Below are 24250 nucleotides of genomic sequence, written 5' to 3'. Positions count from 1 at the left end.
GAAATAATGGCTTAACACATCTCGTTATTGTTCTGCACTTAGGTTTAGTACTTAGAGTTTTATATTTTTCTGGTCTTTTATATTTATAAGAATGAGAACCATAGTTAGGTATTTTTGATGATATAGCTTTGAAACAAAATTTTTCTATTTAACTCCCTTTTCACATGCAATCTGTCTAGCAGAGTATCCCGGCACTGCAAAGTGAGCTTTTTTTTTTTTTTTTTTTTTTTTACAAATTGTCACATTTGAGTAAATCACAATTTTCCATGCTGCAAAGCCAGTTGAAGATACCAACTGAAGATGCCACAGAGGGAGCTGTTACCACTTTAACCACCATTCACACTGATTGCTATGCATTTTGTGTTCATGACACAGACACATCCTTCTCACCAGCCACATTATAAGCCAATTTTGTTTAAAATACAGTTAGAATTTGAGTATTTCACTTCTACTGCTACCACTTGAGCCAAGTCACCATCCTTTCACGAATTATTTCAGTGCCCACTCTCCTGCCTCCCTACTTTTTTTTACCCCTTGTACTCCCATGGCCTATCTGGGAAGCTTAGTCACGGCACTTTCTTCCCAACACTCTCCAAGAATCCTCCATTCCATTAAAGTGAAAGACATATTCCACACAACACTGCACAAGGCCCTGGGTAGTCCAATGCCTTGTACCCTTGCAGACTCTGTCTCCTGCTGGCCCCCATTCACTCCCAGCAGCCTTGATTGCCTTCCCATGAAGGCTTCTCAGGCCCGGGGACCCACACACAGCCAGGGGCTGAACCTCTCTGCTCCTTCCACCTCACGTGTTCTTTGTTCCCTCATCTCCAAAAGCTCTTTAGCCAAAAGTATTTTCTCAATGAACCCTTTGCAGGCCATCCTTACTTACTGCTTCACCCCATGCTCCCTGTCTCCTAGGATTTATATTTCCCTGTGTCACGAGTCATCATCTGAGATAACCCTTGCTCAAATTATTGTTGCCCCCAACTAGAGTAGAATTGCCATCAGAACAGAATTTTATCTATTTTGTTCCCTTCTGCATCCAAGAAGCCTAGAACAGTGCCTGGCATAAAATGGTCAGGCACACAATACATATTTATTGAATGAATATTCTAAATTCAAATCTATCATAAAATCCTTATCAATAAAATACCATATTTAATTGTTGCCTGTCACGGGGTCACTTTTAAGGGTTTTTTGTTTTGTTTTGTTTTTTGTTTTTGATGAAAAAAGTTTTACTGCCACAGGGGGGAAAACTGCCTAAAATTGTAAGTTACAGAGAAAAGTTTATGTCTTCATTATAATTTGGAACTATTTATAGTACATGGCATAATACTCCAAGTGCCACCCTGATGGCATTCATCCAAAGGCCACACAGCCTTTAGAAAGAGTCTCTCTCTACCCATTATTAGTCTTCACATACGTACAATAGTGATTGTCTATTTAAAGGTTTTTTTTTTTTTTAAAAGCATCTTCTCACTTGGGCTTACATCATCAATTTTAAAAAGCAAGGCCACCCAAGGCTTTTCTTTTCTACCACCGCCATAACGTGATCACTTCTGCCACATGCATCTGTTCACCCAGCCCTTTTATCTCATACCAGTTTCTTGGAAGTGCCCAATTTTTGTTACACACACATTGATTTGTAAATACTTCTGTGGAAATACCTAACTCAGAACGGATAACCTACTGAGCTCAGTGTAACTCATATGGCCAACCTACGGCTCGTGGCCCTTGCAGACACCTTTTCCTAATCACTTTGTATACAGCTCTTCTTCCCAATCTCCATTCCCCTGCAGTGGATATCGCTTGGCATTTATATGATTTTAGGACAGCTCTACTTATAAGTGAAGTGAGCTTTATAAATCAAATCTTCATCAGGGAAAGATAAGGAAATATTTAGAATCCAGAAGTATCAGTTATGCCTATTTTTAAATCTTTTCTTCTCAATCTAATAAATTCGTTGTCCTATAATTGCTTAGCTTATTAAGATGAAAACATGCAGGGTGATAATTTGATAATACATTTACTCCCAGAGCTTACAAACTTTAAAAAGAAATATAACAAACATCGTAGGCACAACCAACCAATTTATTGGTTGCTGTGCAATACAACAGACTTGTCAGTCAAGGCATAGATGTGTATGTGGGTTTTATATTAATATATGCTATACCAAAATAAACATCAAATGATATTTTGACAGTAGGAATGAGTGCGCTGGACAGAGATGATGGAGCTGCATCCAATTTTACCTTGAAATCACCAAAGAAGAGTGAAGTTATACAGTTTACATAAAAGTCAATAGGAGGTGTTTTATTTTAAGCCTTTGATCCTGACAGTTCAAAGTGAATAGAATCTGCACTTGAAATTTAAGCACTAAGCCCACCTATGTATTATCTGTAACCATATCAAAGTAGAAACCAAGTTTTTATAATACAAAATACAAAACATTCCTGTATCACAAGGTTGTGAACAGAAAAATAAGCACAGAGAGTCAATAAAATACAAAAACCCATCAGCTCTGCTGATCCATATGAGTTTACGGTGAAAGGAAAAACTTCTGCTTGACAGGACTGTAGATACCAAACTGAAAATTACATGTCAGATCTCTATCAACTCTTGTTTAATCATGTTCTGTGATTACTATTCATGGGAACATACTTTTTTTTCTGAAATATTTATATTGACATCTTAACCATCACTGTCATCTCTGCTGGTTCTACTTCCTCCGTTGGCAATAATTCTTCATTGATAGGAATACCAGCATGCCTTAATATAAAACCAAATTCCACATACAAGTAAGTAGCCTGTTGCTATTCTGTTAAAAACAACAAACACACAGAATCCCAGATGTTACAAGCATTTTTTTTTGTTGTTGTTGTTGTTGTTAAATCTGCTATTCAGAAGATTTACTCAGCGTGAGAGACAATAGCAGTCAACATTTCTAGCTTTACCCAGCACAGCACCCATAGACCAAAATCACACAAACTATTAGCCAGCCAGTGTCCTGTGGAGAAATCCCCATAAGCAGCTGGATACCATGTGAGACAGCCACATCTTATTCTTGGTGTGCTAACAATGGGAAAATCTCCCAAAAATCAAAGGATCTGAAGGTTGACATAAAAGAGACAAATTCTTGGTTTTCCGTTTGTAGGGCACTCTAAAATCTTTTTGTTTTCTAGACCAAAGTTCTCTGAAGAGTCTGGAGGGGGCAGCACTGTTCCTGTCAATGCTGACTCCCAGCTTGACTAGTGGACTGCATGTCATTCTGGGCTGGGGCTGAGGCAGGGGTGGGGGGGTGGGGGGTGGTGTTAGGGGAGGTGGTGGCATAAGAAGAACTCGGTTGGAGGGTGGACATGGGTTGGCTGCATTGCCTCTCAGTTTGCCTTATGGTGTTCTAAAAGGACCCAGCATGGGGTTCAAAAGTCGTGTGCAGATTTTTCAGTGTCCTGCTCCCTACTTGGCCACTACACAGAGCACTCCTTCAACATGTGGTGTCAAGACCTCACTTTACCTACATTTTACCACTTTATGCCGAATTCTCTCAAACCCAGGAGTCCAGGACAGGAGAAACTCCAGATCATTCATGGTTGCAAGCACGGGGCACCACAAACATCAGTTCAGCTGAATGAAGGTAGCAAATCAATACAAACATAATTCAGTGCCTTTCAAAACAAAGAATATGGATTTCAACTTCTCTGAGTAGTTTTCAGGTATGTTAACAACCGTCACACCTCGTAACTGTAGGGCAGGACAGCTATTGTCTGTGCTGCACCATCACTAGGTACCACAAATAACCCGTTTGAAAACCTGGAGGTTAATTCTCATAAGAACTTCCAACTGCACAATGAATCAATACGTCCTCCAAGTTTCACCGCGGTTGCAACAGTTTCGACTGAGCCTCTACAAACATTTGAAAACCTGTTATGCTTACGAATGCCTTTTAAGGATGAAGATTAGCAACTTAGAGCCATCCTTGGCTTGGAACAGTGCGCTTCCTAGGATGACTTCATTATATCCTCCTTTCCATCCACCGTCCACTTGGAACCCACTGCAACCTTACCCTCAGTCTAAGGCCAGCCATCCAAATGACCATGGCATCATGCAAGCCAGCGGCCAAAGCCACCCTAGCCAGTGGGTCGCCCGGCTCTCTTCCAGGCCAGCAAGGCATTCGGAGCCAGCGCAGGGCCCAGTCCCGCAGAGCGGTTCTCTGTCTCTCCGGGGAAGCCTGTCCTCTCTCCCTGCAACGCACGCCCTCCTCCAAGCCAGGAGGCTTCGCCCAGGCCGGGCAGCCCGAGCCCCAGAGCCCCAGGACTTACGTTGTTCATGTACTCGCTGAGCAGGTCCTGCAGCGCCTGGCGCACGGCGTTGCACTCGGCCACGATCCTCTCGCGCCGGTCGTCGCGGGTGCAGGACGAGTCGGCCATGAGCGCCGCCCCGCTGATGATGCTCTCCAGCCTCTCCTCCAGCGACGGCCGGAAGCGGGCCTCGCTGAACGTCATGGGGTCCAGGATTATCTTATTCTGAAAGCGGCAGCATGAAAGAATTAGGAGAGAAGACACGACTGCCTGAGCGCCCTGTCCTCTAAACCAGGCTCTCCATGGAGGAGCGGCTGGCTGGTGGCCTAGACAAATGCCCAAGTGGCCTTGACCAAGCAGCAACTGCCCCTAAGATGTTCTCCCCTAAATCTAATCTTCAGGGAGAAGAACAGCGCGTCTCGTTCCAAGGCTGTGTTCTTGCAAAAGGTTGTCTCAACCAGAGGGCTTTCCAATGAGATTGTGACACCAGCTTTTTTTTTTTTTTTCTTATTCCTTTTTACATTGGTAGGCTTCAAGGAACGTACAATTATTTCAGTGTACCACTCTGAAGGATTATGGGAGATTTTTAGAGCCCCAGAGCAAGAACATGATTTGTAATCAACAACTGAAGGATGCATCAGCGCTCACCAGTGTACACGTTATATCTACTTCATGAGAAGTGGAGAGTCCCTTGGCAGGATGCCTCTTGAAACCTTGATAAATAGCATCCAACAGATATATACTGTACAGGTTACTTCCCACTAGAAACGAATATATTTTACATAAAAAAAATAGTGTTCTAGAAAAGGATTCATTGTGTTGGGTATGTGAGACTTGTCACAATTAACTGAAAGTATCATGATAAAGAGCTTAGTTATGAAGGAGCCTAGATTAGGGGCAAAATAGAGATGTCTCCTTAAACGAAGGTGTTGCAGAGAACTTAAGCATCACTTTGCCCCTGCTAAGTCTGAGGAGCCTGGAAGCATGTAGGTGGGGATGTCTAGATACAGAAACAAGCATCCCGATTTCAAGAGACAAATCAATCAGTCTGGATGAGGATGCCCAGGCATCATCAGATGAGGGTCCAACCCTCCAAAACATCCTAATGTAGTTGCTGAGAATTGTGCTCAAAGCATCTGTGACTCTGACTCTGATTCCCCTGTTATAATGCACATATCTCCATAGCAGAGATCCTATCAGCACAAGGGCTATGAGGTTCTGAGGAATGAGTGCAAACAGGAGGGAACTTAGAAAGAAAGAAGCATACACTAAACATAGACCAGATCTGAGGTCCACTGGAATCTTGGATTTCCTAGGAAATTACTCATTGGTTAAAGCTCCCTCTTCAGTTGAGAGGGCAGATGCATGAGGTTATGGAAACACAGAAGAGAAAGCTTTTCTGTGTCAAGTTTTGACATAGAAACCAACCTCACATTTTTGCATCGATCTTTGAGGATGATTTGTTACTTCACTCAGAAGAGTATGACTCAGACCCTGTGCCTTATGCACTAGTAATCCTCCAAACAGTGTCAAAAAAACATGAAGAGGCCTCAGTACAGTGGATCTATCATCTATCATTACATGAAAAATTCACAAAGGAAGGCTGAGAGGAGAACACTGGTGTTCCTGCCACACAGGCTGTCTGTACCGGAGCTGGGGATCCCTTTGAATTATCTTTCTCACTCTCTTTCCACTGCCTCTGGTTGATTTGTTTATGATCATCTTATCATGTAACATGCACTAAGTACTGATACTCTAATTAAAGAAACTCCCGATCAAAATATAAAATCTTTTTTTTTTAATTTTTTTAAAATTTATTTATGATAGTCACAGAGAGAGAGAGAGAGAGAGAGAGAGAGAGAGAGAGAGGCAGAGACACAGGCAGAGGGAGAAGCAGGCTCCATGCACCGGGAGCCTGATGTGGGATTCGATCCCGGGTCTCCAGGATCGCGCCCTGGGCCAAAGGCAGGCGCCAAACCACTGCACCACCCAGGGATCCCCCGATCAAAATATAATTAGACTATTTTCCTTTACAAAGATGACTGATTTCCAAAGAACTCTTTTACAGAAACTCAGATTCACATAAAACATAACGTGAATCATTCGTCCTGCTTTGAGTTTTCAGGAGACTCTTCAGAATCATATATTGGCTTTAGCATAGATTTTTTTTTTTTATTATACCTTGTTCTAAAAATACAAAGAAGTGCCAATTTGATGGAAATATACTGAGGTAAATTTGAACTCTTCAATAAGGGCAATTGTAAAACAGTTTCTTTACAGAACAGAAGAAAATGTACTACTGTCATTAGAACATCACCTCCTAAATTATTTTCCACGGAACACTGAGCTTAGAGATGTAATGTTTTGATGAAAAAAAAATTTTCCCTGGCCAATATGTTTTGGAAATACTGCATGGCCCAAAGCAAATTACCACAGGAAATGCTTTAGGAGAGTTCTGCATTGAAGGAGTCAGTTTACAGTAGCATTCCTCAAATCTATTTGAGCAAAGAGAGAGTTCCCTTTAAAACACATGCATTACCTATGAGAACCCAAAAACACACTTTAGGAAATGTGGCAATGTCAGCTGAGTGATCTTCCTACCTGCCATGGCCCTAGGCTGTCATGAAAGCGAATGCTCTGAAACATTGAGCTTGAAAAACTCTGCATAAAAGTTACACTGTTCATTGCATTTCTAATGGAATTTTTCATTATTTATAGATTACAGGGGAAAAACTTTTTAAAAGTCTCCCTGGGAAAGAAACAATAAATTTACAATATTCTCATCTCTATCTGTGGTGGAGATGGGAAGCATTGTGATGATGGATGTGAAAGGCTGGTGGGGAGAAGCCACTCAGGACCTGAGTGCCTTTCAGAAAAGAAAAGGCATAAAGGTATAGGGCAGTGCACACATGTCTGCATGTGTCTATGTGCATGTGTGTGGGGGGGTTGCATGGCCTATGTGTGTCCAGGTTATGTGTAATGGGTGGAGGAGGATGAGTGTATATATGGGGAGGGAGTTTGGGTTGTTTGTGTATATGTGTGTTCAAACAATTGGCCATATCTCAAACAAGCTTTAAAAAATAACAGGCATGCATGCACAGCCAAATGAAGCCAGGGGCTCAAGGGCTGAAAAACACACTGTATTTACAGTTGCTAACATTAAAAGTAAAAACAAAACAAAACAAGGAAAAACAAACTCCTGGAACTGAAACCTGGTCAAGAAATATAGAGGATAAATGTCAAAGTGGGGAGACGGAGGAATATATGCTTCCACACTATTTGGGAATGACTTAAGAAATACCTAGGAAGGTGTCTTGGCTAGTACACTTCAGGGTCATTTGAGACCAGCCAAGAGCCTCTTTCCTGCATCAGCGCAGCCTGTCCTCACCTCTCTCTGCGGCTGCCCTCTACTGGCCAGAAAGGGCAAACCAGCATTCTGGATCCATACTCTTCTCCCTGGTCAGAGTATTTTAAGTGGGTAACTGGCCGGCACCAAAGAAAGAGCAAGGCCAAGGCTTCCGGTCTCCCCCTTTCGACAAAGGTGCGCTCCTTCGAGAGGATTTTATGCTTTTTCCTAGTATTCTGACTTCTTTTAATCCACTGAGATTTTACATTTTAAATATGTAAGTCTCTTGTTTGTATTCTTAAAGCTCGATTAATCTTTTTATCCTTTTGATCTTTTATTTCCATCTTACATTGTCATTTTAGTTCATTTTACAATTGCAGGCCTACATTTCTTACTTTATCTTTTTCTTTTTAAATGAGACTAATTTCTTTTTACCTCACCTATCTTCATTTTGCTTATTTGACTTGTATAATATTTTGTTTTGTGATTTTTACTTATTGTGTTTATTAACACTCCTAATTTTACAAAATGATATTTCATTCTTACATCTGAAGAAGTGGCACTTGGAAAGCATGGCCTTAAAGACAGCAGTCACACAATAATTCATCCCCAAGCACAGGAGGTTAGGATTCTAGTCTTCCATCAAGTCAGTGCTTCATGGTCATTTCTAGTCCTACATAATCTCCCATTACTTCCAATGTTGAACTCTATTAAAATTTTAACTTGAAATAATCCAGGAGTCCATATAGTTCAAAACTACTTCCTCAAATAATACATTTACCTTCCTCACTGCATATACAATTGTTAGAAGAGTCCTGCTTTTAAATCACAGCTACCATCCATTCTCTCCACGAAGAGTTATGTGATCTAAATTTCAGTACAATCATGGGATAGTGAGTCATTCTTGATGCAGGTTAATACAGTAGGAGGCAGGAAAGAGACCTCTGCAAAGCAAGAGGTTGTTGTACATTACAGACGGTCTGATAGGTCTACAATTCTGTGCTCTTAATATTATGTCCTCCATCTTATTGAAGAGAAAAATAATGCCAGGGATGTTGTGATATGGTCATTCAGCTAGGAAAGGACCCTGGGATTGAACACAGGTTTTTTTACTTTTAGCAGTGTTTGTTGATACATCAGATAGCCCACATTCAGTTGAAATCAACCTAATTAATCACAATTACTAAAGTATATCTCATAGTTATGCCATGGAACTCTCCTAAACTAAATAATCTAAGTATCACGTCTCATATTGTTTTCTCTTAAGTCATTCCCAAATTCCTATTGTTTAGGAACTCTCCTAAACTAAATAATCTAAGTATCACCCCTCATATTGTTTTCTTTCACCTGGGTCACCTTGCCCTTCCAACAAATAAATGAGAGTACAGTCCATTCATTCAAAAATGGGTGCCAGTTGCTGTGAGTGTGTGAGGGCACAGACTGAATAATCCTTTATTTCAAGAGGTTTACAGTCTAGTCAAAAATAAAACCTAAAACATGTACAATCGATCTTAATTTGGAAAACACTTCAATGATGTTAAGGAATGATTGAGTGACGGCAGTTTGGGAGATGGGAGGTAAGAAATGGAGATTATTCTGGAGATTATTCTTCAGCTGAGCCCCCAAACTGTGAAAAGTAGTTGAGCAAGCAAAGTCAGGGGTAGGAAGAGTTCATGCAGACGGAATAGGAATTGGGAACAAAGGCATGGAGGTAAAGGATATCACAGTATATGAAGACAATTAAAAGAGATTTACTGAAGCTGATGTGTCAAGTGTGAACTCAGGTTTGGTGCCTTGTAAGTACCTTGATCAATTCTCCTTTAAGAGAAACTTCTGTGTGAGCACAATTAAGGGACTGCCTCCATCTGCCACACCTATGAATCCACCACACTTGACCCCAGGCAGCCCTTCGCAAATACTGAGCTCAATCAGGCCACTCTAGCACAATGGGGACTTGCCCAACAGGCAACCTCTGCTCCAGCTCCGGAGTTCCTGAGGCTTTCTCAGAATTGTGTTGAGGCTCTTCCTACAAAATCCTTTTCTTTCTTTTTCTCCTTGCACAGGTGTTTGACCTGCACTAGAGTCAAACATTTCTCTCAGCTGATTCTGGTGGTCCTCTCCCACTTCATCCTTCACAGGAATTCCTCCTTACACATCTAATCCCACCTACCTTGGCATTTGCTTCTCCCAGGACATGAATGGACCAAAATAGGAAAAGGAGACAGAGTTGGTGAAGAAGGCCCAACCACCCCCTGAGAGACTTCTATGCCGTGTTAATAAGCTTTCCCTTTGTGAACACTACTTCAAGCAATGAAGAATCATCAAGAGTTTGTAACACAGGAGTAGTATAATCCTGTTTGGTTTTAGAAGGTTTCCTCTGGCAGTTAGGAAAGATAGCTTTGGCAGGACTAAAAGTAGAAGACTGAAGACCAATTGCCAAGCTTTCAAAACCTGAAAGAAAAATGAGGGAGAGTACAAGATCGTGTTTGTGTAGATAAAGTAATGAGTACATATTGTGGGACATATTTAGAATGTCAATCTGCAAAATTTGGAGATATACATCCTATGAAAATAAAGCAGTTGTTGTCAAGGATAAAACCTAAATTTATAGCATGGGTAACATACACAATGCCAAAATCAATGAGCTCTATCCTGTGTGTCAGCCTTCAGTTTTGTAAAGAAAGTTTTAGTAGAACATAGTCAGGCCCATTAATTTACATACTGGCCATTTTCATGCTACAATGGCAGAGCTGAAACGTTCGGACAGAATTGTATGGCCCTCAAAGCTTGGAATATTTATAATTGTCCCTTTAAGGGAACATTTGCTGGCTCTGGACAATTTTAAAAGGTAACTGATGAAGAAGAGGAGGTTTAAGGTGTCTATGATTCATTTAAGTGGAAAAGTCTGGTGGAAGTTGATTATAAGAGTATGAAAACAAGCCATTTATAAAGATGCAGGATCATCAGAATAAAGGCAGGAGTGGAAGCCATGAAAATAGATATGAAATACCAGGGAAAATAACAGAATGAAGAGTGAGTCCCAGACACAACATTGGGAGGCCCTCAACGTGTAATAGATAAAAAGAGCCCACAAATGATGTATTAAAGAATGGTCAGGGGATCCCTGGGTGGCCCGGTGGTTTAGTGCCTGCCTTCGGCCTGGGGCATGATCCTGGGGTCCTGGGGTCGGGTTCTGCGTCGGGCTCCCTTCATGGAGCCTGCTTCTCCCTCTGCCTGTGCTCTGCCCCTCTCTGTGTGTGTCTCTCATGAATAAATAAATAAAATCTTAAAAAAAAAAAAAAGAATGGTCAGAGAGATCTAACTAGATCCTGGAGATTGCATGACCATAGTTGACAAGGGAGAACAGTAGGGAACTCTACAAAGACAGTAAATAAGATCAAGCCTGAAGAGGTCTATCGAGTTTGGAAGCTAAGAAGTGTTTATGTGTCTCTGTGTATCTGTGTGTGCTGTATTTATTACAAATATCTTAATCTGGGCAGCCCAGGTGGCTCAGTGGTTTAGCGCCACCTTCAGCCCTGCGCGTGATCCTGGAGACCCAGGAATGAGTCCTGCGTTGGGGTCCCTGCATGGAGCCTGCTTCTCCCTCTGCCTGTGTCTCTGCCTCTCTCTGTCTCTGTCTCTCATGAATAAATAAATAAAAATCTTAAAAAAAAACACAAATATCTTAATCCAAAAGCCACATCAGACTCAATGTAAAGTTATAGAAGCAATCTAATGCTGAAACAAAAAGTTCTCAAATTCTTAAAAATAATGTATTTTTTAAAGATGTATTTATTCATTTGCAAGAAAGAGAGACAGTATGAGTGGTGGGAGGGGCAGAGGGAGAGGGAGAATCTCAAGCAGACTCCCTGCTGAGCTCAGAACTCAACATGGGGCTTAATCATAGAACCCTGAGAGCATGACCTGAGCAGAAACTAAGAGTTCCATGTTTAACTGAGTGAGCACTCAGGTGTCCCTTAAATTATTTAATATTTTTCTGAGGTTTCTAGAAAACACAACCCCCCAAAAAGAAACAACTAAATGGTATTAAAACTAGAAAGAAGAAGATAAATATTTTTGGAAATGTTTATACCTATAAATTTGGAAAAATGACAATGTACCAAAAATATTAATACAAATTTTTTTTCATGAAGTCACTTGTGTCAACATGAAGAATTACTTGCCTTCATATATACAAGGAATAGCCAGTTTGAACACCAAATTTACAATTACAAGAATTGTAAAACAAAACACAGAAAAAAAATTTAGATGTTAATTAGATGAAGCAAGAAATGTGCTCAGAGAGATAATATAATTGTTTGGGCACACACTCAGAGCAAAGTGCACACATCCCCTATGGCTCCAGAGTCCACAGTCTAGCCAACTACACTACATTGTTTCCCTCATGGATCATTTGGCATGTGTGACACCCATCACCATGAGGAAATTAAGGGACCAGCTACTTCTCCATCTCAGACACTAAATGGCAGTCATACATGATTGTTTTATACACTGTAAGGAGGTATGGAAAACAGAGAATAACTACCAGCGACAAAAGCTCTAAAATGTTACTTTATCAGGATACCTGGGTGGCTCAGTAATTGAGTGTCTGCCTTCAGCTCAGGGTGTGATCCTAGGGTGCTGGGATCAAGTCCCACATCAGGCTGCCTGCAGGGAGCCTCCTTCTCCCTCTGCCTATGTCTTTGCCTGTGTGTGTCTCATGAATAAATAAATAAAATCTTAAAAAAAATAAAGTAGAACTTTTAATGACATTTATGCCAGTAGAAAGGCTCTAGCATACACCTAACACTAATGGAGTGATTTTATACCTACATATTAAGTTCCCAAAATTCTTAATGCACAGATGAGGAACGTAAAGTCTTTTTTTTTTTCTTTCTTTTTTTCATTAGTAACCAAGAAACTTCTTGTTAAAAAGTAGGACAAAATTTGATTTATCATTTTTAGATTTTCTGGCTTTCAATGTGAAACTCTTTAGAGAATTAGTCATCTCAAATGTATGAAGAATTCTCAAAATGCCAAAGAAAGGCAACAAAGAAAACAATTACATAACATAAACTATGTACTGGCTTCATAATTTGTTTTCCTAAACCTAATCTTATAAACATGGAAAAAGCAAAAAGCAAATGCTAGTGGTATGAGAAAGTCCTATGGTTTCTTTTGTTTGTGACAACCCTGCAAGATAAATGTGTTCTGGGATTTTTACTACCTTCATGGTTCAAGGTAGCAACTAAGAAAAATAATAACTTCTCTTGTTCTAACTCCTAAATACCTGGCCCTCACGGGCTGCTATCAACCGTAACTATTTTGGACCAAATAAATAGGAGAAAAAAAAATGTCAGCAGGGCCTTCCCTCTGTCATTCCCTTTCCTCTTCCAAAGATCTTTAAAAAATAAATAAATAAATAAATCTCAATGAGGAAGGTAACATCAGCCAGGATGTTATGACTTCTTCTAAAGGAAAAAGTCATTCTGATATGGAGTAATTAAAGCAGCAACAATCAGAAAATCACAGGAGGGTTCATATTAAGTGAGATACTATTTCTCCTTCAATTATTCTGAGTTTTTGCCAGGAAGTAAGAACAATGTGTGGATGTCTTCACTTCATCTCCCATACCTTGATCCTGATCTCACTCTCCTATCTACCTCTGCATATTTAACTTGCTTGCTTGGCCTCAGGCATGTAGCTGGGAAGTCACATTTCACTTCTATAGCCCTTCCTTCCCTTGTGCCCCTGGGAAACGAACTAGGGGTGGTGGAAGGGGAGGAGGGCGGGTGTTGGAGGGGAATGGGTGACGGGCACTGACTGAGGTGGACACTTGACGGGATGAGCACTGGGTGTTTTTCTGTATGTTGGTAAATTGAACACCAATAAAAATTAATTAAAAAATAAATAAAAAATAAAATTTCACTATCCTTCTGTTTTTCTGCTACTTGAAAGAGTACAAGACCACGTTAGCTGGTGACAGCAGAGCCTTAAGCCTCGCTGGAATCTGAAGAGACTGAGCATGCCCAGGGAAATCCAAGTTTCAGTTTAGTTGAGAGCTTCATGCTGTCTAAGCCTTTTAGAAATGGTCTAGATCACAGAAGGTCACAGAGAGCCCTAGTGAGGCCAAGGCATGTTAGCACATTTAATTTTATTCCTGTATGATTCTGAAGCACTAATACAATCCAAAACAAAAGAAGCAAGCAAATCCTGCCCATACCTATAAACTATTAACTCCAGTGTTAATTTAAACAGTGCCTGTTATCCAGTTAAAACTATTTGGCTAGTAACCCCTGAAGCAGTCTCTCCCAGTCTGCCCATTAGAAGGTCTACAGACAGAGGGAATATAATGGAATTTTATAGTACTGAAAATTGGGAATGAAAGCCATCTACAGACAATGAGGCAAGATCGTAATTCTGACTGCGAGGGCTTTAAATACTTTTTTTAAAGACTAAAGTCTAAGATAAAAGCATAAATCAAGACCAGTTTAATAAATTAACCAGGGTTTCTAAATCAAAAGCATGTTAATTGTTCAGTTTTATTCTCCCTGTAGTGTATCAATAATTAACACAGAAACATTTTCATCTTTTTCATTCTGTGCCAAGCTCTCCCAATGAGAATCTTTCTATCTTTACAAGAAAAGTTTCTCTTGGCCTAATTGAGGTAACATTTGGAATAGAAAATACTAAGGATATGGAATTCTAATCATCCATTTATTAAGCTACAAAAACCACCCCCCCACCCCTTGAAACCTCCATTTTAGATTTGCCTTAATTTTAAAATTGCATAGTACCTTACTGATTTCTTCTCTATCTTCTCAGGCATATACTTAAAAATAAACTAATTTTGCCATTTATCTACTTAAGATTATTTGCAGTTAAAGAGCTCAGTTTAATCGGAAACTAATGACAATGATAATGGCCTGATAATTATGCAACACTTCTTATTCTTACATATTTAAGGGTTGCTTTTTTGTTTTTTGAAGAGAAATCAAAACCTATATGAATTTCATGCAAGAGAAGAAAATATTTAGGAAGACTTTTTTACTAAAGTTAGAGCATAAAAAACAGTGAGCAAGAAGTCCAGCTCTGGGATGGTCCTACTGGATTTTGTAACCCAGTGGAAGCTAGTTTCATTTCCCCTAATTCCATCATCTGTGGATATGCGGAGATGCTGTGGACATTTTATGAGCACAGTTTCAAGTTCTGACAAGAATAGTAGTTAACAATCACAGTAAAGCAGGGCAAAGGTAATCATCCTGAGCTTTACACTAGGGATTGATTAGAAAGCAAGTATCTAAAACGTATGTAATTGAATCAAATATTTAGAAGGTCAAAGAAAGTAAACATTTCACTCTTGCCGAAATCTCTTTTGTCTCCTTGTACTCTCTGCATTGTCAACCACCTTTTAAATTCAGTTCTCATCCTCTCTGGCCTGTGTGTGTACTTAACTCAGTTTACCATCTACTCCTTAGTTGACTCATCTATGCTCAGGCCCCTGCTTTACTGTGGCTCTTCTTACTTATATCCCTCTGATAGCTCCTCTCGTTTCTTCCTTGATCTCCCCTTGTAGCTGGTAAATTTTAAGGTCCTGCTACTTGTCCTCAGAGAGCTCAACTCATCCCATGCCTTAGCCATCACTGGCTCATGAACAAGAACTTAAGTTTTGACCCTGTCATGGCCCAGACCCTTATCTATAGCTATAGCCACACACTGGACATTGCCATCTAGATGTCCATCATCTCAAGCATAACACGTGTAAGAACAAATACCTCCTCATCCTCCAAAGCCTAACACCCTCATTTCTATGGAGGAAAAGCAGAAGCAAGAGGGAAGCAGAAACACATCATCTCACTCTAATCTCCTAGTGCACTAATGAGAAACTAGGCCAATGAGGAATCCTCACTTTACAAAAATGAAGGGAATGCTGCTCACACAGAGTAAGTGACTTGCTTAAGACCAAACAGTAAACAGCTTGAGTCTCTGACTCCAAAGCCCATGCACTGGCAGCCTTATTCTCACAGGCACTTGTCTTGAAACATCAGGCATCAGGACAATCTATGACCAGGTGTAAGACAGAACAGAGTTAGATGGTGTGGATTAGAATCCTGACTCCAACTCCTTCTGGCTAAAACTCCCAACTGAGCAGGTTGCTTAAATGATGAGTGATTCCCCATTTGAAAAATAGGAATACCAGTAGTATCAATATCTACACTTAGGGTTGCTGATTAATATGTGTAAAAAGCTTAGAATAATATACAACACATAGAAATAATAAATATTAGCAATTAAGTTATTTGAAATAGCTTTTTAAATGTAATAATTTATATTTCCATCGTCATTCCATCCTCCACCCATATTCAGGCCACTATCACCTCCCATTTATTCTACCATCAAGACTCTAAATTGGTCTCTTTTCCTGTACAACTTATTCCCTCCAACCAACTATTCTCAAATTCTGTTGAATTGTATTATACCCCGCTGGCCCCAAACCATCAGTGGCTCCCCCACTACCTATATTCACCAACCACTTGATAATCTATAGATGCTTCAATCTTACTTCATGGCTCTCCAATTCTATTTCTATCCTCCCTTTTTAAAATATGTCAAAATTCCCAACATAACTAAGCAATGGGCTGCATTTTTCACCCCAATCTCAGAATCAGGATGTCATTTTCAGCAAGTATAGCCTAAAGAAATACAAGCTCACAACCATCACTTCCTGTTCAAGGTCCTGAGCCTTCAAGATTCTCAGCAGTTTGATCCCAGTCTCTGCTTCTCTAACTTCATCTCCCATGACTCCCCTCATGAAGCCCTGGTTCCAGCCAAAGTGGTCTCAGACCACTGCATTCTGCCCCATATGCTTCATGTGTTACCATAGTATTAATTATTCTCTGTTAAATATTTCAGTACCTTCTTCCCTGCTGCTTCCGTGAACCTCTTGTGAACCCTACTCAGAGAAGACTATCTTCCAATCTGTGTACAAGGCTCTCTCCTTTAAGTCTCATTACTGAACTCCTTGTCACTTATCACCAGCTTGCCTCTAGGACTCTTGTCTGACATTATCATACTGGTAGTGGTATATGAGTGTATGTGTAAAGGAGAGAGACAGAGAGGGAGAGAGAGCACCAATTAGGATGCTTTCCTTACACTTTGGTATATTTTGCACCCAACTAAGTGCTTCACACAGAAATAGTTGATAAATACTTGCTGATTAGCAGATTTAGGATTCATAAACAATGTCCTTTTTTGCTACTTTTAACAAAAGACTTCTGGAGCATTATAGAGGAGTAGAGTGAACCTAGTATTTGCAGATGAATCAATATGGGTGGCCCTTCAGTCAGGTATGCACATGTTGGTCTACACTGATGTTTGATGTGGCTCAGTAAGCTTGAGAATTACTGGAATGGAGCGTGTATCACCTATCATGTTGACAAATGTCAATTCTGCTCTCAGCATGAGGCAGACTCACTAAGGCAGCCAAATCCTCTGGTTGGTGAACTGCCACAGTAAAATCCTCAGTCCTGATTTATCTAAAAAAAGGACCTGTTTTGAATTCCCATACATTGTAAGCTACACCAATAAGCATTCATAATGTGTCCACGTAAGTATAGGGTGAGTATGTGAAGAGGGGAGTGTTTTTGCAAGCAGCAATGTCACAAATAAAAATTATACAATTCAAAGTCTCATATGAAAGTTTGATTAAATCAGAGTCAGTTAACAATGGCTTATTTGCCAAATTGGCCCTGCTATCCATTTTTGTATGGTTTCCAAGCTAAGAATGCTTTTACATTTTTAAATAATTGAAAACACCATGGGCCTACAAACATCTTATATTTCTATCTAAAATTATCTTCCTTATTATACCTTTAAATATAAAAAGAAAATAAATAAATAAATAAATAAATAAATAAATAAATAAATAAATATAAAAAGATTAGCAACAAGGGAAAAAAATGAAGATATAACATGAACCCAAGAATTTATTAACTAAGTAATTAGTTACTGGACTATCAAAGGTTGAAATTTTTTTTAAGTTTAATAATAGGAGAAATAAACTTCTTATCCCAGAAATTAGTTACACTATGGGTCTGTGGTTTGGAATGTTAAATTATCCATTTAAAACAGAAAGTCAATTTATATTTCTCAGAAGCAATTATGACTTAATTGCTGTTATCAACCTAATAAATTACTAGGTGATTTCCACAAACTGGTTATACACTCAAATTTCATGTCTGATGAAAGAATAATTGTATCAATATCCTGCAAGTATGAAAAGGAAATTGGTTCATTGGCCACAAGGGAAATGCATACACCTTGAGTGTAAACTCATCTATCTTTTTCTGTCTTTCTTTAAGCAGGCACATTAAAATGGGAAAGAAACAGTTTGTGTCTCACAGGAATAATGTGCAATATGTTAATTGCTTTTCAAATAACATACCATAGCTTGAAAAATATTCTTTGTGCCTAATGAGAATGTCATGTTCTCTTGTGAACTCTGGATTTTGATGTACATCTGTTGGAAACAATTTAAATTACATAGATTCTTTTTATAACACTAGGAAACAGATACCTAAAAAGGTTTAAGGCAACCAAGATAATGAATGCCCACTGGAACATAACAATGTTCATGAAGACATGGAATATCTATTGTAGGAAATAGAGTGAATGGCAACAGTCCAGAAAGTTGAGAAGAAATTATAAGCAGATAAATCACAGCCACTAAGATCAAAACAGTGAGCATATTCATTTATGGATCCATTCAACAAACTTTTATTTCAGGTCTACGTGCTCAGGTCAGGTCCTCACCTGTGCTTAACTGTGCAGATGAAAGTATAAATGAGACCTAGTCTCCAATCTCCTGGTGCTCACATTTGGAGACATAAAATATAGAGATATAGTAATAAGTTTACTATTAATACACACAAGTATAATAGTAACACAGAAGTAATAGTGGTTTGGATATTTAGAGAATTAAGGAAAGTTTAAAAAATAAACTACCTGGGTAAGGATGAATATAAATATATTACATTAAAAAAATATGGAAGGAATTTCAGACAGAAAATATCATGAGAGGCAACATGTAAGTGTAACAGAAATTGTGTATCTGAAGAACAAACAATTATGGCAGAACAGAAAATGGAAAGCAAGGAAAAGGAAGGTTAGAAATTAGAGAGGCAGTCAGGGGCCAATTGAAATGGTTCGATGTCATGCTAAGAACTTTAAAGTTTATCCTGAAGATGGAATTTTGCTGATAAATAATGCAGAATACCTTATTTACATTTAGGAAAAGCTGGACAGACAGAAATGATGGAATATAGGGACAAAAACTGGGGAGAGGGGAGGGCAACCACGTAGGAAAATATTGCAATGATCCAGGCAAAACACATGGGCCTGAATAAACCAGTGGTCATAAAGATGAAGGTGAGAAGCCTAGGCAAGAGTTGTAATAGGAACTGAATTGAGAGGATTTCAAGATGAACGGGAGAGGAGAGTGGATAAGACTCTCAGTTTTCTGGATTGAAGGACCACATTCAAAAAGATTGTATCTTTAGCTAAAACAAGAAATATAAGAAGAAAATTTAGGCTTGTTGGAGGGAAAAAAAACTAGATTTAGTCTGAACATTTTTTAGATGCTTAAAAGTCAACCAAGTTAATGTGTCACATTATGCGTCTAGACACAGGTCTGGAACTCAGGGGAGGTTGCCAGTAATGTGTAGGGTACATGGGAGGCCCTTTAGTGGGAACTGGATGGTGTAAAGGACAAACTCTACAGAAAAGCTATATTTAGGTGTCAAGAAAGAAGACTGAGATATCATGGTCCAAGAGGCAAGAAAAAAATGAAGCAAAATGAAGTTATTAATGAAAGTCAAAGGGAAAATGACCTTGAAGGAAATAGTAGTTTGAGTATGCTTTAGGATGTCAAGGGTTACCTCAGAAGTTAAACCTACACATGTGGCAACCTTCTAAGGTTGGTGACTAAGTTTTCTAAAATTCAAGATGAAAGATATGTTGATTTTAACTTAAGGGCTAAAGCACACAGCGAGTCAAAAATATTTTATTATTATAATTATTTTGTATTATTTTAAATTATTATCAATAATTTTGCATGATCAATATTTTTCTTCCTTCCTTAGATATAAATAAGTTCTGGCAGTAATTAAAAATCCCTTGGCTAGAGGCACCTGGATGGCTCAGTGGTTGAGCATCTGCCTTTGGCTCAGGTCAGGATCCCAGAGTCCTGGGATAGAGTCCCACATCAGGTTCTTCCCACAGGGATCCTGCTTTTCCCTCTAATTCTGTCTCTGCCTTTCTGTGTGTCTCTCATGAACAAATAAATAAGATCTTTAAGAAAAAATTCACAAACTTATATATATAAAAAACAAACAAAAAAACTTGGCTAAAATGACTGACTCATATGGCCTCATCTACTATCCAGCAGATATGTCATTTAACAAATGTTTATTGAGAACTTACTAAGTACCAAGAAGGGTTAGCTACTAAATGTAAAATTGCTATCACAAAGTAGTTTTTTTTTCTTTCTTTTTTTTTCCCCATGGGACACAATTCAAAAACATAAGAATCTTTAAAGATTTTATTTAAGTATTCTCTACACCTAACGTGGGTCTTGAACCTACAACCTCAAGATCCAGAATTGCATGCTCCATTGACTGCCCCTAAAGGAAATGAATTATTAAAATACATGGAAAACGTGGACATCTACCACTTCTTTTAATGGTTCAAGAAAACTCTACATGGAAAGTTATGGGTTGGGGTTGCTTGAAAGACAGGAAAATTCTTGTTACTTTTGAGCCATCTGTTAAGAAAATCCAGCTCTGTTAACTTCGTTGTCTGGATAAATGAAATGCTATTTATCTAAATTTGTAGCACTAATTGTTAGTTCATTCCTCTTAGTCTCTGTTTGTTTAGGCTCTTTCAATTTATCAATATTGCTATGTTCCTTTGGGCACTGAGACTCCTCTTGCTATACCCTATAGCTCTTCATCCAATGAAAGAATTAATGGCTCCACTCTCCTACCACTTATCTGTTCTGCACATGGCACCTGTATAAGGGCCTGCATTACATGAGTTCAAACTATTAACAATGTACATAGTTTTGCCACAGCTATTAATCTGCTAGAATGTTCTGCTCCAGCCTGGTATCAGTTAACTGATGAGAAAAGTAGTCTTTCCTTACTATAATTTACAAGGCTGTGCAAAGCTTAATTAAGTAGGGCACATAGATGGAAAGTTACTTAGAAATTACAAAGGATCTTTCCACTTCCCTCTCAGTCCATTTCTGCCCGCAGACACCCCCCGAGTGCTGATTTTAATTACTCCTTACATAGGAATGTAAACAGTGATCACTAAGGGATGACTATAATATATAGCAATTATTCTCAGGTAAAATTAACCTATGCACAACTGATATTTGCATAATTATAAATGCACACTCATAAATAAAAACACAATGGACTTAAGAGGACAAAAAAACTGCAGAATTAGGATCACTGATATTAGCAAAAGAAATAGATGGGAGGGCAGCCTCGGTGGCTCAGTGGTTTAGTGCCACCTTTGGCCCAGGGCCTGATCCTGGGGACCGGGATCAAGTCCCATGTCGGGTTCCCTGCATGGAGCCTGCTTCTCTCTCTGCCTGTGTCTCTGCCTCTCTCTCTCTGTGTCTCTCATGAATAAATAAATAAAATCTTAAAGAAAAAAAGAAATAGATGGGAAATCAAAGTTACTGGCAATGATTTGGAAAACAATTCCTTTGAAGGTTTTGGGTCTAAAACAGATACACAACGATCTATACATTGTTTTCTAGCAGAGTTTCACCAGTAAAAAACAAATTAATTTGCTTTTTCAAGTGTGTAGTAATCTGACTACTGTGTGCTACTTATCTTTGATTGTGAATATCTAATATTGCAGAGTCTATTTTAAGAGATCGGCAATATCAACTGAATTTACAACATAAAATTTGTTGTACAACATAAAATTTGATCAACCAGGAGCAGCAAATTTTGAAATTTAGTATCTACCGTTTAGTCAAAGAGGTGAATGTAGATTATTTTCCAAGAATAATTAAATCAATTATTAAAAAAGTTTCTAATGTAGCAATTGAATAAAAACTATTTCTCACTAGCACCCAGGCTAATGTGTAGTTTTGCATCAACCACTCTACAATGTGGTTTTTTACAGGATTTCCTTAATTCTCCTAACAAACCTCTAATGGTCACATTAGGCCCATGTTATCTATGGAGACATGGAAGCTCACAGACCTGCTCAGGCACCAGGAAAGGTAAAGAAGAAACCAACTAAGTCCCATTTGAGACACAAGGACCAATGGCTTCCTCTGCTTCCAGACCCATGAACAACAGCTGATCTACCTGTACTGAACGGGGAGGCCAGAAAGAACTTCAAATTTTCTTGTTAAGCAGAGCAGAAGAGAGGCATGGACACTTCTGGTTTTTAGAAAGACAACGTCAGTAGTGATGTAAGGAGATGGGTTGAGGAGGGATGGAAAGAAAACCACTTACTAGGCTACTGTCGAGAGGAGGTTTGTCAGAACCATATCCCAATATCTTAACTACCAATCATGAGTGAAAAATGATCAAGTTGGGGTGGGGGGCTGCAATGGAATTTTTTCCTCAAGGAATTCCCAGTCATATCATCAAAGTAAGACTTGTATTTATGACCATAATAAAACATGATGTAGGCTAACAAATGGGGGCAGCTAAGGTGCTTTGAAAATTTCAGTGTAAGAAGGAACTTTATTTTTTGTTCAACATTAGAGCTTCCCCAAAATAGAACAAGTAATTTCCTACAATGGCTTCCTCCCAATCATTTCTTGCAAAGGCAGAAAATTCACCTACTAGGGATGCTGGAGTACAGACTTTCTATCTTATGGTATGTGAACATGATGGCTTCAAATATCTTTACCAGCTTTGAAGTTTTATAGAGCTATGAAGAAAAAAAGGTCTTAGTAGTGAATTAGCCCCAGAAATGAATAGATTACATGAATTTCTCTCACTCTTACTCTTCAGAAATACCTAGTGCCTAATCATTAAAATGTCCCAAGTTTTCTTTGTTCACACCATCTAATTGAACATCATTTTCCCCCCACATCTTAAATGCTTCTTAAACTTTAAAAAATGCTCAAAAAGTAGTACTCAATATTATACCACGATCAACCAGGAATAAAACTTTTTTTAACACTAAAATTGAGAATAAGTGAGCATGGATTACTCCAAATTAGGTAACTGATTACTTTAACCATCTAGTTGCAAAAGCAATTTCCCCCCCACACACACACTCTTACTGTGTAAAGACAGAATTTGGGAAGATTTTGTTGCACCTACATCCCTTCATTTAATAACCCTTTGGACTATGCAAAACTAGCAAATTTATAGGTGCTTTGGTGTCAACCCTTTTATATATCTTTAATTCTTAGTAAAAACAAGGGAAGGAGTATCTGATATTTGTTTAAGTACATATAGTTGCTATTTATTTAAGTTCATATAGTTAAGCTGATTTTACCCTTTAACAATTAAGGAATCTATGTATCTGAAGGAGAAAAAGTCAGAGAGAGAATACACATAAACACAGCAAATGGGGCAAAATATTAATAGGTGAAGTTAAAAGAACATAGAAGTATTCTTTAATATTTTTATATTTGCAGTATATCTCTGTGAACAGTTTTAAATTTCTCAAGTAAAATATATTCTTTTTAATTAAGGGATATTTGTGAAAGTATAAATTATAATGTGTATATATATATACGCATATATATATATATATATACATACACACACACACTAGATGTTTATATATAAGCATAAATTATAATGTGTATGTGTGTGTGTGTGTGTGTGTATGTAACATCAGATGTTTATGGTTTTTCTTTGGGTTGTGGTGACTATAAGCATTTTTTCAATATTTCTTCCTAAAGTTTCTCATTCATGTAATATATACATTCAGGCTTACTGGGTATTATCACTGCAGTTTTTTGTTTTTTTTTTCACATTTACTTTACTGGAGGATAAGTAATTTCTTAGATACTAGAATGTTAATATTATATCTAACTAGATATAATAACTAGAATGTTAATTATATATATATTGCCTTTGCCTTGTATCACTTTAGGTTTATTTTGCTGCTCCATATTTTAAAAGTGATCCTGGTGCGTAGGTTTGAGAGAATCTGAATAGAAAACCAGCATGCATTCACAGGCCAAAGGGCTGCCACCACTCTGGAGGTTGGTGACAGATCAAGTACGTTATCTTTTCCAACCTAAGAGATCTACTTCAGATCTCCACAAATGTTATCTTTCTTCACATCTGTCATAGGACTCTGTTAAACCCCCCCACCCCTTGATGTTTCTGTGCTATGCTATGCCAAACACAAGACTCTTTTGAGAAAATGTGTGATTTAAAAATCTGGATCATTCATTCAAGTCAATACATGCAAACATTCTTCACAATGATATTTGTTTTCAGGTACAAAGGATTCTTAACTCTTGTGCAAATCTGGTCAGTTTTGCTAGATTTGGAAAGTATCCTAGGGATCACTGCAGTCAGTTCAAACTTCCCAACTAAGAATTCAT

At 38.6% G+C, this 24250-nt stretch overlaps 1 protein-coding gene across 6 annotated transcripts in view; it reads right to left on the bottom strand.

The window, feature by feature from the left end:
* Positions 1-24250, bottom strand: part of CTNNA2 (catenin alpha 2) — a 1081323-nt gene that overhangs the window by 697027 nt on the left and 360046 nt on the right. For all 6 annotated transcript variants that reach the window (XM_025994443.2, XM_072767039.1, XM_025994441.2 and 3 more), the window contains one exon: positions 4320-4523. In XM_025994443.2, the coding sequence (XP_025850228.1) occupies positions 4320-4523 (204 nt within the window). The remainder of the gene's footprint in view (positions 1-4319; positions 4524-24250) is intronic.

The sequence above is a fragment of the Vulpes vulpes genome, chromosome 8, assembly GCF_048418805.1.
Source record: "Vulpes vulpes isolate BD-2025 chromosome 8, VulVul3, whole genome shotgun sequence".
Classification (NCBI taxonomy): Eukaryota; Metazoa; Chordata; class Mammalia; order Carnivora; family Canidae; genus Vulpes; species Vulpes vulpes.
This window is presented reverse-complemented; position numbering and strand designations above follow the sequence as displayed.